General features: G+C 36.9%; 1 protein-coding gene across 1 annotated transcript in view; it reads left to right on the top strand.

Annotated features, from left to right (window-relative positions):
• Window positions 1-19,019, top strand: part of LOC136025463 (uncharacterized) — a 190,634-nt gene that overhangs the window by 87,830 nt on the left and 83,785 nt on the right. The window contains exons 15-16 of the mRNA XM_065701494.1: window positions 7,678-8,214; window positions 15,477-15,647. Of these exons, the coding sequence (XP_065557566.1) occupies window positions 7,678-8,214; window positions 15,477-15,647 (708 nt within the window). The remainder of the gene's footprint in view (window positions 1-7,677; window positions 8,215-15,476; window positions 15,648-19,019) is intronic.

Genomic DNA, 19,019 nt, shown 5'->3' on the forward strand with positions numbered 1-19,019 from the left:
GGGAGGTAAGGAGCAGCATTAAAACTTAAAATAAACAGAAATTATTACCCATATGAGGGGCTCACCTCCTCCTAATACCTCGCTCTTTACGCTAAAGTATTTTTAGTAATTTCAACTATTTATTCTACGGCTTTTGTGATTCAAGGGTCATTCTTAATGAATTGGGACAAAATTTAAGCTTTAGTGTAAAGAGCGAGGTACTGACGAGGGGGCGAACGAGGGTTTTACAGTTGCAGAAACCTGAAAATCAGGTTTCAAAGTAGACTTTAAAAATTGTAGTAAGGAAAAGAAATTGGAGTTGAACAAATTTTAGAATTGTCTTAAAATAATCGACTATTTTAAAAATAGTTTTAAAGTAGACTTAACAAACAAACTGAATAAAGTTATGAAGAAAAGAAAGCATGAAAACAACATAAAAAGAAAAACAAAATAAAAAGAAAACAACATAAGACTTTGTAGAAAACTCTTGTTAGTCAATTGTTTTTTTTTTGCAACTTCTGATAAGCTGTGAAGAAATGCCGGGTAAATATAGGAAAAGAAATGTTTTCGAAAGTAATGCATATTAAAGGTTAATTTTCTGCATTATTCTGTTCATTTTTAGGCATTGATCATGAATATGAATATGCTTTATAATGTAGGCTAATACCCTATTCATAAAATATTGCTGCTTCTGTTGACCTGGTGTGAACTAGCCCAAAGTATATTTTGGTATATTGTCTGATAAAATTAGATAAAAAGCAATAATGGGGCATTCTTTATTAAATGTTCCTAATATAATAATATGTCTTAATTGTCTAATTATAATAATAATCAGTGCTGTTGACTGGCTTTTTTGCCGAAAAGATTTTCACTTGATTTTGACTTCTGATATTGCATGCTTTTCTTTGGTGAAATCACCTAAGGGTCTTGCTTGTAGGCACATAGGATCTGGAAATAAGTAAATAATGTTTTACAATGCAATTTAGAAAGAATCCACAGTTGACTCCACCAGTAGTAAGCTTTATCAGGCATTTTTAACTAGCAATCAATTTCTCCAGAAAATATAGAACAAATGCTTCTCAGCTTACCAAATCCCCGCGTTCCCGGACAATTCTTGGTTAGTGTCATTAATTTAGTTTTAGTATTCTAATCCTGTTTTTAAGTCTTATATTCCAATTCTTTTTCACTTTTTTCAACTATGAAAAACAACCTGAGCCTTGGACTTTCTATCATTTCTATCTTATTGAATCAATTACATGTGCTAATAATACTGCCCTTGTACAGAATCAGACACCACTAAGTTATTATCTTTCATAATCAGCCTATTAAGTTTTTTTTTTTTTTTTTTTTTTTTTTTTTTTTTTTTTTTTTTTTTTTTTTTGTACCAGGTAACTTTTAATGGATAGGGGTGGCCATAGAAACTTCAAAGTAGACTCATATATTTGATAATTGAAAATCCTAGGGCCTTCATGCAATTTGAGAACGATCAGAGGACATCCAGCCCCCTCCTATGCCTTCTATTGCTTGCCTTTTCCCCTTAACAGTTTCTTAAGGAATAGCGTTAACTGGGTAGAAGTGGGGCTTGCGTCCCATTCTGGCTGTTCTTCCGCCCTCCAGCCTCCTAGCTTGAATTTTTTTTTACATTTTCATTGGGAAAATCAGAGAAAATGCTATAGCATTTCCTATAGTAAAGGCCACAAGGCTTCAATGTTTTATATTAATTGTTTTGTTTTTTCTTCTGAGGCGCTCCACATTGAAGGGGTGGCTGTATAAACTTTGGAGGGGAATCATTCGATTAAAAATCAGAAGTTCTAGTGTCCTTTTTAAGAGTCAAAAGTGATTAGAGGGTAACTAGCCCCCCCCCTCCACGGCTTTTTCCCCAACCCTTCTGATAAAAATTTTGATATAACCATTTTTTGAAAATAGTTCAAAGATCAGATAACCAAAACTTCGGGGTCGACAATCCCCCTGGGCCCAGCGGCCGGCGTTGAAAGCTATGCCTTCGGGAGCATATATGGTTCGGTGCTCGTATAAACTTCAGAGGGGGCTCATTTGATTGGAAATAGAAAATTCTAGTTCACTTTATAAGAGTCAAAAGAGATCACAGGGTAAGTAGCCCCCCTGCCTTTTTTCACGGAACCAACCAAATTTTGAGATGGTCATTTTGTTAAAAATAGTTCAAATATCAGATAACAAAAAATCCAGGGTCAACACAAACCTCCAAAGCCCTGGGGCAAGTATTTTAAGTCATACCCCAGGGGCATACAAGATTTTTTAGTAAGGAATGGTTGTATAAACTTCAGAAGTGGCTTATTTGATTGAAAATTTAATGTTCTAGTTACCTTTTTTGAGTCAAAAGTGATAGGAGGGCATCTACCCACCCCTCCCTCCCCCACACACCCTATTTTCCCCAAATGTACTCAATAATAATTTTGTGATAGCTAGTTTGTTTTGAAATAGTCCAACGGTCAGTTAACATAAACTTCGGAGTCAACATAACCAACCCCCAGAGCCTGGAGAAAGGGTTGTAACGTATGTCCTACTTGGCATATAAAGATGTTATGGAAGAGATGGTTGTATAAACTTCGGAGGGGACTCAAATGATTAGAAACTGAAAGTTTTAATCATCTTTTTAAAAGTCAAAAGTGACCCGATGGCAACCACCCCCCCCCCCCAAAGCTCTTCTCCAAATACGTCCGATCAAACTTTTAATATAGCTTTTTGTTCAAAACAATACCAAAGATCATTTAAGGAAAATTCGAGGGATAAAACATCCCACCAGAACCCGGGGGCAAGTGTTGTAAAATATGCTCCAGAGGCATATGAGGTTCTTATGGAAGAGATGGTTGTATAAACTTCGGAGAGGGCTCATTTCATTATAAATTGGAATTTCTAGTGCCCTTTTTAAGAGTCAAAAATTATCGCAGTGCAAATAGCCTCCCCCCTCCCAAGACCCTTTTCCCCCAAATATATCCGATCAAAATTTTGAGATTGCCATTATTTTCAAAATAGTTTAAAGATCAAATAACAAAACTCAGGGCCGATACAATCCCCCAGAGCCCGGGGGCAAGTGTTATAACTTTGACTTTTTCAAGTTTGACTTTTTCTCTTAACTCTATTTTTTAAAACAGTAAAAAACTTTAGCGTAAAGGGCGGAGTGTTGAGGAGGAAAAGCCCCTTTCATATACGGAGTAATTCCTGTTCGTTTTAAGTTTTAATGTCGCTCCTTACTTTCAGTTAAAAAAAACTTGTTTTTTATTTAATTCTTGAATGTTTTTGAATTAATGCATGTTTTGATTTTAGCTCTCCGCACATAAATAATTAAAGCGAAATTTGCATATTAATTTTGTTTGGCTAAATGGCTTTCTCATAGTTTTAATCGGAAGATTTTGAGAAAAAAAGGAGCGGGGGAAGAAGCCTAGTTGCCCTCCAATTCTTTGATTTCTTAAAAAGGCAACTAGAACCTTTATTTTTTTACGAAAGTTTTAATTAATTTGTAACTTACGAATTAACTTACTTAACGAACTTCTATATTCGTATGTTTTTATTACTTTTTTTTGACGGGGTTCTCCCCTTGTCAATACCTCGCTCTTTACACTAAAGCTTAAATTTTGTTCCAATTCCTTAAGAATGACCCCTGAATCATAAAGGCCGTAGAATAAATAGTTGAAATTACTAAAAATACTTTAGCGTAAAGAGCAAGGTATTACGAGGAGGTGACCCCCTCATGTGCGTAATAATTTCTGTTCGTTTAAGTTTTAATTCTGCTCCTTACTTTGATCTTTAATTCTTACTCCTTACTAATGCTAGAACATCCTGCACTCCCCTCCTCAACTTCTCCCCCAAACAAAAAAAATACCCCTGAAAACGTCTGTACACTTCCCAATAACCATTACTATATGTAAACACTGGTCAAAGTTTATAACTTGCAGTTCCTCCCACGAGGACTGTGGGGAAGTAAGTCATCTCCAGTGACATAGTTATTAGGCTTTTCGACTATGGTGAATAAAATGGCTATCTCAGAATTTTAATCCGATGACTTTGGGGAAAAAATGAGCGTGGGAGGGAGCCTAGGTGCCCTCCAATTTTTTGCTCACATTAAAAGGGCACTAGAACTTTTAATTCCCGCTAGAATTAGCCCTTTTGCAACATTCCAGGCCACTGGGTCGATACAATCGCCCCTGGGTGATTGTATCGCCCAGGGAAAAAAAACAGAAAAAAAAGAAACAAACAAATAAACACGCACCCGTGATCGGTTTTCGGGCAAAAAATACGAAGATCCATATTGTCGTAGATAGGTGCTTGAAACTTCTACAGTGGGGTTGTCTCATAAGTTGAATGCGGTGATGTGATTTTCGTTAAGATTCTATGAATTTTAAAAATATTTTCAAAAATAAGGTAAATTTTCTCAGGGTCGTAACTTTTGATGGGCAAGACTAAACTTGATGAAATTTATATATTTAAAATCAGCATTAAAATGCAATTCTTTTGATGTAACTGTTGGTATCAAAATTTCATTTTTTAGAGTTTCGGTTACTATTGAGCTGGGTCGCTCCTTACTACAGTTCGTTACCACGAACTGTTTGAAAGCCACATTCACACAACCGATTGGGGTAGCTGATCCACTGACAGCGTTTGAGATTAAAGTCTTCTCTTCAGCCTCAAGTTGTTAAATTTTATATTTTTAGAGAAGGATTCACTGGAAAAATATAACTAAAGACGAATTCCTGGCAGTAAAACGAATTTAACATTGGGAATTAAATATTGTCTTATCAACATGAACAGATTTAATAATAGCCACTTAATAGTATAATGTAAATTTAATCTTTTACTTCACTATTAAATGCTTTAAAATAATTGGGAACCAAAACTCTATTTTACAGACTAATTATAGGCTTAGTTCAAACGTATTTCTCCGGCTAAAGTGATACTAGAAGTTAAATCCTCTCCATATTTATAGGAAGAGCCGCTCAAGAGAATTTGGCCCTAACAGTTAAACCTTTGAGAGTTTTTGGAACACCTTTCCTAAAGAAAAGAGATCCACTGACTTTCTTAACTTTTGTAATACTTACGTGCAATGATACAGTTGTTGGTAACCGTCCCTCCATTTCTTGTGTACTGTGTGACTTAAAGTTTCGAGCCAAATGCGGCACCATTTGGCAATATCTCTCTAAAACTAGGACGATATTCATATAGCTTTTCAGAAGCCCTTAGCCAATTAGCTATCTTTTTATTTTTGTCAAAGTTTGGTCGAAATGGATATTTATCTATTTGGAATTACCAGAACTAGGAGATTCTGTTGATATAATTATTGTAGTCACAATTATATTCTTTAGACTCTTGGAATTTCAATTACTTTGAACTTTCTTGTACTGAACTTACTGAATTACTGAAATTAATTTTAGTTTTCTTTTTGTTGCTAGAATTTATAATTGTTGAATGTTGTAAGTTTATTAAATTTAAGAAGACAAACATCTGTTTTGGGAGAGGGAGTCCCATTAGAGTCCTGCTTAAAAAACAGTCAATTTACTCTGGTTATTTGAGCTTTGTCTTAGTGCGTATTGCTTTGTTATTGTAGGAGTAGCAATGATTTGAAAACAAAAGTATTATATTATGATCACCACTTTCCAGTATTAATTAGCAGTTGGTATTCAAAAGATTCAAAAAATTATTCAAAAAATTTATTCAAAATAGTATTCAAAAAATTGCAGCTTACTCTGCTATTCGTAAACGAAAACTGTGAAAAATGAAAGTTAACTGGACTGAGTTAGTTCTCATAACGTCTTAGGTTGGTAAGTTAATCGGAGCTATTAGGCTATAGACGTAAGTTCAGTAATTATATTCTATTGAAAGTACTATGTTTACAATTTTGCGTTGGTGTTTGCTTTTTTATTGTGTTTTTTATCTTATTTTCGCCGCTTTAGTTTTTATTAGCACTAATGTGGTATTAACACAATAATACTTGTGTTAGCGGTAAAGCTTTAAGGTCTAAATGCAGATTTAATATATTTTCTGCATTTCTTTTAGAAATACAAAAGAAATTTTTTAGGGGTTTCATCCTGCCATTTACCTTAGGTAATTTGTCTGCGTTTTAATTTTGAATAATTGAAACTGTTGTGACATGACGGAATGCAATAGGTGCTATTAGTGTAGGTAACTGCTAAAATTTTTTTTTTCAAGTGAAATCAAAGTGCATAAGCTGGCTAAGGACCAGACTATAAGAAGTTCCTGTTACCTCCAGCTGAATGGAGACTTTGTGTAATGCTGGGTTGATTTTGGTTACCACATGGTTTTCTGCACAACAAAATTCGACGTCCTGTACAAGCAATTTCATGCCCACTATCCCTGACTGAATATATATTCATTTCTGCAAATTGTATACTTAGTAGTGAGGTATCCCGTAATATATAACGTAGCGAGGAAAGGGTTTATCAGCCCATCAAGACAAGCAAAATTCAGAAGAGACATTCATCAAAATCCAGTATAATGGTGTACAGCGTAATAGGGTATGATATTCTTGAGCGATGCAACCGCTCAAGGTCATGTTGCTGCGCTGTTTGCGATCTTAGTCCTGGTTAGGCAACCGTCTAAAAGCTCCATGCTGACAGTACTCTGAAGTCTCTCAAGCACTGTCCTATTTCTTGGGATTAAAATGGAGGAAAGATTTGTTGGCAAAGTGGAGACCACAAAATATTTCATCACGCTAGAGCAGCTTCAAATCTTTATCTTTCACCCTTTGATCACCATCATGTTCGCTCAGACGACCCATGCTCTTATCATTCACAAAAAATTACAGTTTGCCAATTTGCGAAGTACGTTGAATACAATAGTTTTCAGTTCCAAAACCATCGGAAGTCTTTAGGTACTTCTGTTTCTCTTATTGTGCAGTTTGGTACATGAACAAGTTGTACGAACAGCTAAGAGCTTATCTCTTCTGTTGAAATGGGGAAAAATATTCTTGTTTCGTTTTTTTCAGGAAAGTCGAAATAATTTTAACACTGAAAACTAAAAAAAGATCCACCTTTTCAGGTTTTCAGCCCTTGACAAAAATTGTTAAACAACTTGACGAATTGGGCTGAGGCATTAAGTGTTTACAAAAATTTTGCCAATGAAGATGTTTTTGAAAACGTTAATGACTAGTTCAGTTGACTTCACAGAAAATTTGTATTTTCATTTGTTCTGGCTTGCAAATTACCTTGCTGACGAAAAAATTTTTAAGTGGTTTTAGGCAACTTTTGTGCTGATTGTCTGAATTCACTATTTTCTGTCCAGGTTTGGTGAAATGCTCACAAAAGCTAGTTAAAACAAATGAAAAGGCTCTTAGATATAAAAACTGGTGTTAATTCTTTATTTGATGGTTGATCACGTGGGAAGGTGTAGGAGAGGGGACTTTCTGGTTCCTCTGCTCCAATCACAAGTCACATGTGTATACCTATATAAAAATTCGAATGTCTGTGCTGATTAATAAAAAAATAACAAATAGACTATTAACATAGATAGAATAAAAACTTTAATTTTTTTTTGGGGGGGGGGAGAGGCTTGAGCAAAAGGTTCCATATTTTTAGAACTTTTTTTTTTAGCCCAATTATTCATTGGAGTGCATGTTTGTTCTCTGTATCATTTTAGCTGGATTTTATATGAGTTATAAAAATTTATGACTAATTAGTGATCTGGCGACATTTTTCTCTTTATTTCTAGGGCCGGTCCGCAGTCTTCGCTCTCAAATCAAACGTAGCGGATTTAACATCGATGTATCTAACGCATCAGAAACTATTTGGCTGACTTGTCCTTCCAAACAAGCTGAGCCACCTGAAAAAATTTACTTGAGAACAAGTGTTCCAATTAAAAAACTAACGAAACGCAATATTGATGACACTTGCCTTGGCAGATGGCGGTGTGATTATTGTGGAAAAATTGAAAATTCCTATTATTTATTGCAATTGCATATATCTACGAACTGTGAAACAGGTTTGTCATTTAACTGTGAAATATGTGACATAGAAATAAAGAACTTCGCCGACTTTGCCGTTCATCATATAGAACATGAAGTTAATACAAAAAAGGAGTGCCCCATTTGTTTATGTCCGAATGTTAATAATATAAAGGAACATGTAATTGTGAAGAGTCATGTTTTGACGGAAATTAATGGATTCAAGTTTCCTGATAATTTATGCAGCAGAAACAATCTGAAGCGAGAACCGGTAGCCAATTCCAACGTGGATGGATGCTCTCAAGGTTTTTCCTTTTTTTTATAATTTAAGAACTTCCTCCATGAATCTCATAATAGTTTCCTCTATGCTGATATTCATTCCTGAAAGTCTTAATAATTTTAGATTTATTAATTTAAAAAACTGGGAAAATTTTAAGAAAGTTTCTTGTTTTCAATAAAATGCAACTTATATTTTGGTCGGTAGAAGGCAATGGGGTGTCACCTGAACGCCTTCTGGTTTCTGTGCGTTTTGAGTTTGACTCGGTTATTTATTGCAATTTCTCTTCGTTTTGGATTCCCACAGTTTATTTGATTGTGATACATGGTAGTTTTACGGTTTAAAATACTATTTGACTTCGCTTTTGCTCAACTTTAGTTTATTGCAGGTCTTTACTTTTCTCTGAAAAACTTCCGTTTTGGAAAAAAATCTAATTATTTTTGTTTTCGTTTTTAATTGACATAGTCCTTTTCATTGCTTAAAAAAAGATTAATTTAAATGTTTTCGGTTTTTAGAACCATGGTGTGTATTTGTTGGATAAAACACTTCAATATATTAGTAGGATTTGTCAATCATAGGCAGCGCAATAGTGCTGCCTAAGTAAAAGAGTTCAGTAGGAAAAAGAAAAAGAAAACTTCTTGTGCATTTGAGGCAAATGTTAAACCAACATAAAGTTACTATATGTATAGTACTACTAATACGTCTACTCCTACTACTAATACTGCTTATTCAGGCTGTTCAGGAGAAATTTACAAAAAATGTTGTAGGGGATGTTGAATTAAATTGAAATACACTACAGGCATGCAGGCTGTCAAAATAGCGTATCAGCAGCATCACTAGGAACGGCTTAGAATAATATGTTAAAATTGTCATGGTATAATGAGTCGTATGTTGAACTAATAAATATACCCTATATGTATACTATGACTACTAATAGTAACAGTATTGCTTGCAGTATTAGAACAGCTACTGCTAATACCATTAGCAGCAATTTTTTAGTATGGAAATTAACAGGACTTTTGAGGTGGGTGTTGGGCTAAATCTAAACATATGCCTACTATACGTATGCAGGCTATTGCAAGGGTGTATCAGCGATATATCAGAAACCCCTTAAAGTATTAAGTTGAAAACAACAGGGTATCATGAGACGATATTGAACTAGACCAAAACAGCACAATGGGAGGACTATTACTACTACTAACACTACTACTGCCATCACTAATCCTACTCCCAATGCTCCTATTATCAATTCTGCAAATTCACTATTATTTTTGCTAATGCTAAGGTTACTAGTAAAACTATCAGGGAATGGTTAAGGCCACGCAAGGTATCTTCGGGATGGAATAGTCATATAGCAGAAACTTTCAGGAAAAGTTTATGTTACTTTAAAACTCAAACCGAAGCCACTGTATGTCTACTTGTTGTCAATAACACGTTTCATTAATATCTCAAGAAAGACCCAGGGCATTTAGATTAAACTTCAAGGCTACTACTATTGCTACTTCTTCTCTTACTGTGGAACTAAATCAAAAGGGTGTAAGTGCATCCAGAAATAGCCTGGTGGTAACGGTATTTCAGAAAGCACAGCATTTGATGATCAAGTGGTTACAGTCTGGACAACTTATGGGAGGCAAGGTCAACGTGATCACATTTTTATCTTTGGCTACTTGCTTGGATTGCTTCAACTATTAAGTGGGATTTGTGATGCATGTAGTAGTAGTAGTAGTAGTAGACAGGTTTAATAGCAAAAATTTGACAGCTGTCGCTGATTTGTGTTTTTTTACAACATATACAAAATCAAGCTACACTTGTAAATATAAATAAAACTATAAATATTAACTCTTATTATACATTTTGACGAAAACCGGGACGAAAGAATTACCATATCGGTTTGTTCTTGCTTTAACGGGCACTAACTTATCTTGCTTTCTCGTTCTTGATGGTAGAGGTTGATCAGGTAGAATGTCACAGTGCTGAGATTTAGAAAGCAAGTACTTTCCGAAGCTCATTATCAGAGTTTCGTACCGGTTTTGGAGTGACGGCAGTCCTAGCACTTCCAGAGCCTTTTCATAGGGGATGTCACGGCGGCCCAAGATGATCGATACCGCTCGCTTCTGAACCGATTCAAGCTCCTGACAAAGATACACTGTTCTCAGTGCTGAAGGCACCCAAACAGGACACGCATATTCCAGACTGGGACGAACATACGCTATGTATGCATACTTAATACTCTCTATGTTTGCACTGAACCTACGCATACCGTTTAAAGTCTGTAGACTAGCGTTTGCACTTTTAACCACGTTTTCAACATGTGTGGCAAAGCTGAAGTCATTGGAAAAAGTAACTCCAAGGATCTTGATACTGTTTGCTAGAGGGAATGGAACATTTGGCTCCATAATCTCACTTTTTAGCGGGTTAAAGCGCACTATCTTCGACTTGTTCACATTAATCTCAAGATTTAGCTCCGCGCACTCTTTTGTGAAAACACTGAAAAAATTGAACTGAACTGTGGTGTCACAACTCCGTTTTGTACTAAATATTTCAGGATAAATGACAGGTCATCCACGAACTTGTAACGGTCGTCATAGTCAGCTATGAGGAAGTTAATTACAGACAAGAATACAATAGCTGCAAGCTTAGTGCCCTGAGGGGCTCCACAGGTGGATGAGGACCATTCGGAATTGGTGTCACCTTCGTAGAGAGCAAACACACGATGCATCCTCTGACTGAGAAAGTCCAACACGAGCGTAAGAGTCTTTTTTCTTAGCCCCCATTAGCTTGAGATTAAGGGCAGCTACAATATGATTGATTAGATCAAAAGCCTTTCGGAAATCAATGGCACCAAGGTCTACAAAACTGTGACCTTTTTCGACCCACTTAAGGAGACTATCATACATCCTCACTAGGTACACTGAGGTATTACAGTCTTTCAGTCCGCCGTACTGTCTCTGGTCGATAGATCCCTAGATTTGATCAACTAAGACCCTCATGATAAAGGTCTCGGCCACTTTCGCCAGGCATGGTGTTTGCGAAATAGGTCTAAGTTCGTCACAGCTCTTAGGGTTGGTAACCTTCGGAATTACTCTAACGTAAGCTTTCTTCCAAACAGCTGGAAAGATCCCTATACGAAAGCAAAGGTTTAGTACTGAGAGTGGTTTCGCAATGAAAGGGGCGTATTCTCGAATCAGTTTGGGTGGAAGTTTGTCTGGATAAACTGAACAGTTTACTTTCACCTTCATCAGTGTCTTATAGGTTGTCATCTCATCGATAACAACTTCACCTTCATCTGCACAGGAGTCAAGTATTTCAGACTTCTGGGCTTGTGTGGGAGAAGGAAATGAGGTTCAGATGCGGGTGAAATATTGATTAACCTAATCAGCAGTTGTGTAAGTTCCGTCAGGGTGGCTTATTTTTATGCTGTTATGAATGGACTTGCCAGTGATTTGCTTGACCGCTCTATGCCATTTCCTGGGATTAGTGTGCCTAAGACTGTCCGAAAATTTCTCACGCCCGTAATCTTTCTTCGCACTTCTCGTGAGAGAGGTAATGTGATTTCGCAATTTTTTCGCATTTGTCAAATCTCCTTCTTGGAAAAGCTTGCACTTTTTTCGGATTAGTTTCTTGATTTGGGGGGTTATCCAGGGTTTATCACTTTCACATCTAGTGAAAGTCTTTTCAGGAAAAAACTCGAGGTATTTGGCATGGAGAACTTCGTTGAACAGTTGGCATTTTTTATCGAGGCTTTTGTCTCCATACACTTCTGGAAAAGGGTAAGTAGCTATCCATCGACCATAGGTGCAAATTGCTGAATCAGTAAGCGGACGATACTTGACACGCTTAATTTTAGGCTTGGATATTGAAGAGGCAGCTGACCAGAGCACAACGTTATGATCAGAACAGGCAAGCGGCCCAAGGGATTCAGGGGTTTGGTAATATGTCTCACAGTTGGTCAGGATTAAATCAAGTATGCTGCCAGATTCATGTGTTGGAAAATTTACAACCTGCTTGAGGGAAAGGCATGATGCTAGCCAGCTTTTCTTGGTTTGGTTAAAGTCCCCAGCCAGAACAATAGCAGGATTTCCATAGAAAGCACGAAGGTGGTCGACAGTCTTTTGGAGGTATGTGACAAGATCACGGCGGTTTTTAGCACTTTCAGGGTAGTAGATTGAAGCAAAGATAATGCATGAGTAAGCACGCGGCATGGCCGATGGTTTGCACCAAATCCACACAGCCTCATGTTCAGTGCTTTCAAGTTCACATAGCTCCTTCATTGGGATATCTTCACGTACGTAAAGGGCTACTCCACCGCCTAGTCTCTGGTCACCAAGAGCTTGTCTTGTTCTGAGGTATAGGGCATAACCGGTGAGCCTTCCTGTCACTTCAGTCAGGTTCCAAGTTTCTGTTATGGCTGCGACAGAAACATTGTTCTGCCTTAATACAACATCGATTTCATCTATTTTATTGCAAAGAGAACGTGCGTTACAAAGCAGGAATGTGGGAAAATGCTTCTTTGCATTGTATGCGACGGGAGACAGAGTTGATAGGGGTAGCCTAGAGCTTTCAGGGCACGGGTCTGCTTCGTATCTTGAGAGGGAGGGGAGAGGTTTCTGGTTCAAAATTTTTACTTCTATATAGAACATGTTTTTTTGTTGTCGGTAATTTGGTGTTCTGGCAGAGACAATTGTCTCAATCGCTTTACTGGGGTGCTCTCTTTGTCTAGTTTTAATTCGTATTCCAGCTCTTTTCCCGCGTCGCCTTCTTCTTTTCTGTCCGTACAGAGTAACGGGTCCCGGTGGAGCCTTCAGCAGTCCAAGTTCGTTTAAACGGATGAAGGTGAATGGCGCTAATGGTGAAAATGGATAGGGTCTAATTTTAATGAGCGTTTTCATCAAACTGCTGATACCTGCTTGGTTGGTCATCACACCGATTATTAGTCTGTGAGCAACTGCATTCAGCAGTATATGAATTTCTTAGGTTGTTTGATTTGATCTCACACATAAATAGAGCTGAACTTTCCAGATGGTCTACGGCGCGAGCGCCATCTAGGGTAATGTATGGATGTTGTATATAGATGGCGCTACCACCTAGCAAGGTGAATAAGGCTCAAATAAATAGATCTAGTATTTAATTTGTATGAAATATCACTAAGCAAAGTCAGGAACACTAAGTCTTCGTCACTTACACCATCACTGCAGGAAACTTGAGAAAAACAGCACAAAAAAGTTAAAAACTGGGAAGCCCCATCTACCTGGGGCTTTTCCTTACTTTGGAGTACAATGAAAATAAAGTTATAAAGAAACTAATTGAATACAGAAAGTGCAACGCAGGTACAGTTGCCCCAAACTCCCAAAGTCATCCTTGATATTTTTTTTCTTAAGAACAGCGTTGGAGGATCTTTGTTTTGAGATGCTGAAATACAGGCGAGATACCGTGCTCTTCAAGGTCGGTCGTTTTTCCATAGAAGTTGGGAAATCCCATTCCAGCAGTAACCTTATGTGGCTTTTAATCAATGGTCAAGCCACTTTCGTCCATGTTCCAAATACTCTGAAGATAAAAGTGTATCTGACCATAAGACTACGTAGCTTGGAGAAGAAGATATCGACTTTGTAGTGCTTCAGACTGGTTTGCTTAGACTATCTAGTTGCATCTAGAAGCATGTTCATTTTTCTGTTAAGCCCGAATTTGAGTACATTGCTTGGATGTTTCTCCATACTCTTTAGGTAGTTGCTCTGCTGGTTTTCAAGCAGTGATCTTGACAAATACTGAAGTTCTGTAGTTTCTCATATGGTAAAATTCGTATTTAGTAGCCCTCCTGATGGCAGTATCTAACTTGTTTTGATTTACAGCTAGCTTCTTTGCTATTCATCTTCACCTAGAACACAAAGGTTTTGTAGTTTTTCTTCGTTATAGAGCACACTCAACAAATTCCACTACTGGATATCGTAATTGCTGCTGATAGCAGGGGGAACCAAGTCATAGTTATGCTCTATGTGGACTAGAAAACGAACACTGGACCGAAAATTGGAGAAGTAAATGAGAAAATTCTCCAGATTTCTAAAATCCATCTTCACCAAAATCAAGAATAACTACTCCTTTGGGTTTCCTGCTACCTAATACAAATTTGAATATGAAATTCATCTTCTTTCTCTTATTTTGGATTATTATGGAGATAATTTTGCATATTGTCAGCACTGGTATCAAATTCCAAGTCCTGCAGTGTTTTATGGCAGCTGAGTTCGAACTCTATTCTCCGTATTACTTAGCTGGGATCAATGATAATGTGCCACTATATGACAAAATTTTGCTATATAGACGGATAACCGGATAACAAATTGTGATACTCACAGGCAAGATAAGTAAATTTTAATGATAATAGCACCCTTAGAACAAGATTATTATACTATAGCCATCAAAAGCAAATAGCAATAATGTTACAACAATAGTAAGTCCATGGAATGGGTAATAGTCTAACCTTCTTATTGAGTATTGCTTGTGTTGTTTGTTCTAGTTTTAAAAATCGTTACTTGAAACGTGAATATGGCTCTATTTTAAATAGCTTGGGATTGTTATTGCCAAATAAATTATCGCCTTCTATATATTAACATATTATTGTCAAATAATTCAAAGTTGTGTTTGTGTGATTGTCTCTGAAATAATCTAATATTATAAAAGCTTGTAACTAAAGCTTAACCTGATTTTATTCTGTTGAGGAACAAAATCAATGCAGGTAGGACGAGGAGAGGTCGTTTCAAACCTTATATCTCCCTAAACACCTCATGGAATACCCCAAAATATTTCTAAAATATAAGCTAAAGTTAAAAATCTTTCCAGTCTAATAAGAAAGGAGGTTTGTTGAATTTGAAACTTCTGCAAGTGCCATCCAGTGTAAAGATAGTATTGCACAATGTTCTGTTGTTTTTCTTTTAGCGACTTGAATATATTTTACATCTTTCTCAAGTATGGAGCCTTTCCCTCTTTGCCATATCAAATTTGCCAATGAATCATCGTAGTTCAATGGTAACTTCCTTCTTAGTTGCGGTGACCTAGGGCTTGACTCCCTGCAAAACTAATTTTTGTTATTCTTAATAGACCTCGTCTTGCTAAGTTTGGAATATTTATATTTATTAATGGTTTCATGAATTGGAATCACAGAGCTTGATCATCACGCACTTTTTGAAAGATTCTGTCTTAATTGTATTATTTCAATATAGTTAAATAAAGTTTTCGTCTAACTACTATCCTTTGTATTATATAGATATAGCAAGCTTACCTAAATTTACTGTCTTTCAGACTTTATGGACCAAGATAGTGGTCCAGACGTTAAAGATTCAGGTTTTTCATGTGGACCTCAGTTGTCTGTGATAGATAGTATGCCGGACTTCAAAATGGAACATAATTTTGCTCTCCATCCCGCTGGAGCTTTATCTGAGCAATCTATAACAACTAGAGTGATCGTTAACGGTAAGAAGCAGCTCTTTAAGTTCTGTTTGATTCCATTATTATATCAAATAGAATCTGAGAATTGGCAGAACAGAATATTTATTATACTCAGGTCATAGGGTTAGTTTCCTTATTTTATTTTATTTTTCTATTTTTTTTTTGCTAATGATGGTATGTGATATGTTTTCATAGAAGTGTAGTATTAGGAAATTTAGACCCTTATACATATATAAAATGTAAAAGAAGTGTGAACTTTTAGACTCTTGTGTTTAATAATTGAAATAGTATAGAGAGGCTGCCCTTTGTTAGAACATTAAAAAATGTTTTGTTAGAACTTTAAAAAAGCTTACTATTCTTATTAATTAAACAGGACTAATTAAACAGGATTCGTTCTTAAAGAAATGGGACAAAAAGTCAAAACGCTAGCGTAAAGAGCGAGGTATTAAGGACAGGACAGTCCCTCTCATATAAATAATAATTCTGTTCATTTTAAGTTTTAATATTGCTCCTTACTTTCACGTGAAAAATACTAGTTTTTCTTATTTAATTCTGATCGTTTTTAAATAATGCGTGGAAATATGGCTCCCCCTCCAAAAGAAATTCCTTCTCCCGATGGACTATTCCTCCATGGAAAGCTATTCACCCCTAAAATATCCCCCTCCTCAGCGAGGTAAATTCTTCTCAGACAATTGTATTCTTGCTGAAAATTCTTCCTGAAGAATTTCTTTCGGACAGTCCAGGTGAAAAATGTTTCTTACCTCACTCTCAGTTGAAGAATACATACATTTGAAAATATTTCTTTAAAAATAATGCCAGAAATCCCCTCCTCCGGGGAAAAGTTTTCCTGCAAATAATCTGCCCCTTAGTAGAAAGTTGTTTCTGGACAAATTCCCTGTGGAGAATTTATCCTGTGAAAAACTCACCCATGGCAAATTTCTATCGCGAAAAATTCCCCCTCCTACAGAAAGATGCTCTAGACAACTCCAACCCGGTAAAAATTTCCCCTTGGAGAGTGCCCCTTAATATCTACATGTAAGATTCAGTCGGGAAAGAGAAAGTAAGACTAATAAAAAGAAATTTGCATAGGAATTCTTGCAAATTCTTCCAGCATAGAATTTCCCCTGGAAACTTCACCACCCAGAAACTTCGCTCCCCATGGAAAATTCTCCTTTTTGAAAATCCCCCCAGCAGAAACTTCACCCCCTCCACCCGAACAGTGTATACTTGCTTCCCAATAACAAATACTATACGTAAACAATGGGGCAATTTTATAATTTAAAGACCTTTTCCCAGGGGTCGTGGGAAATCTCTAACCAATGTTATCTCCTAACTACTACTACTAATAACAACTCACCACAGCACCAAGCCGCCTGAGGTCAACACAGCTACGCACGCTCCTCCTCCGTCCCATTATATTCAAAACCACCCTCTTTAAACCCTCCCAGGAAGTTTCTATTTCCCTTAAATCTTATTTTATGACATCCTCCCACCCCAACCTCGGACGAACTGCTTTCCGTTTAGCCCTGTACGGTTGGCCGAAAACAGTATACCCTAGCCATCTCAATCTTTCTCTAATTATAGCCCTAGAAACCGTGATTTAACCGCACTTTTCGTACATCCTACTGTTTGAAATGCGGTCAGCCAGTCACGTACCCAGAACAATCCGTAGGCAATTTCTCTGGAAAACATTTTGCAAATCTTCATTTGCTTTTCGGAGTGCCCATGCTTTAGAGCCATATTTGACCACTTTCATCACTGCACCTTCCAATATTCTAATCTTGGTTTGCAGACTTATCTTCCTGTTTTTCTAAACTTTTTTCAAGCGTGAAAAAACACAGTGAACCTTGTTTACACTACTTTCAACATTTTCACTGCTCCCACCGTCTTTACTAATAATACTTCTATGGTAAGTGAAGCTTTCCACCTGATCAATCTTTTAGTTACCCAATATCACCTTTTCATCTCCACTTATTCCTAGCCTTAACGACTTAGTCTTCTTAACGTTAATTTTCAAACCTATTCTAACACCCTGAACTCACAAAAGATATAAAGGATCATTGGTTTTGCGTATACGTTCCTAGGATGCTTATTTCATAAGCGTAATCTAAGTCCAGGAGAGTTTTTCATCTCCATTTAATTCCGTGTTCTCCCATTGCCTTTCCTATGTTCCTTAAAACGAAGTCCATCAAAATGACTCATATAATGATCCTGTGAAGGTTGTGTCTCAGGCAAGACATTTAGGATTCCATCTAACATCGACTGGGAGATGGAGCAATCATATTTCGAAGATGACTAACCGAGGAAAAGCAGCAATGGCAACGCTGTTCAGAAACAGTAATTTGATGGTAATAGGTGACTTAAAGATGCACAAAAATGTGTTCTACTCAAAAATAAGGCCAATTCTGCATTATGGAGAAGAATTATGGGGCCTAGAAGTGGCAAATTCATTAGAAACTCTACAGCTACAATATTATGAACGAATGCTAGGTTTGCACGCCACAATCCACTCACTTTTCATCAAGGGAGATTTGGGACTTTTCTCCATGAGACAACATAGACAGACCCAATTAATTAAGTTTTTGCTGAAAATACTGCAATACTGCATGTCCCTCCTCAAGACTTATAAGAGCAGCGTATGAATCCAAAGTTTTTCTGGAAGGAACCCAGAAATGGTGGAGCGACCTTAGCCAGTCGGAAAGCTTAAGTTCTTACTATAGGGTGAAATAAAAATATGGTGAAGATTATTATTTTAATTTAGGATTCCAAAAGAATCCCTGGGGTCATGGATGCAGGAGCGAGCAAACTGTCTCCCTCTTTATAGTGTTTGGAAAAAAGGTGTTACCTGGAAATGCGGTATACTTGCCCGATTTGTGGTGATTTTGATGGGCTGAATCAAATTACCGCTGTATAACCGCATAACCGAGCAGCTAGGGCATTTAGTTTGTATGTGAGATGTTTTGAGCTGTCTATGTAATATGTTTGGAGCTGTATAACTGAGCAGCTAGTTTAGCTGCATAACTGAGCAGCTGGGGCATTTAATCTGTATGTAAGATGTTTTGAGCTGTATAATTGAGCAGCTACTTTAACTGTCTAACCGAGCAGCTAGGGCATCTAGTTTGTACGTAAGATGTTTTGAGCTGTCTAATATAACTGAGATTCTAATTTAGCTTTATAACCGAGCAGCTAGGCCATTTGGTCTGTATGTAAAACTTCTTAAGTTGTCCAATATAATTGAGCAGTTAGTTGTACAGCTCAAAACATCTTACCTAGACAGCTCAGAACAGCTTTACTAAATGCCTTAGCTTCTCGGTTATACTGCTAAACTAGCTGCTCAGTTATACATGCAGCCTCAGTGCCCTAGGCGCTTGGCTATACAGCTAAACTAGCTTTTCA

Source organism: Artemia franciscana, chromosome 3 (genome assembly GCF_032884065.1).
Source record: "Artemia franciscana chromosome 3, ASM3288406v1, whole genome shotgun sequence".
NCBI classification, from domain to species: Eukaryota; Metazoa; Arthropoda; class Branchiopoda; order Anostraca; family Artemiidae; genus Artemia; species Artemia franciscana.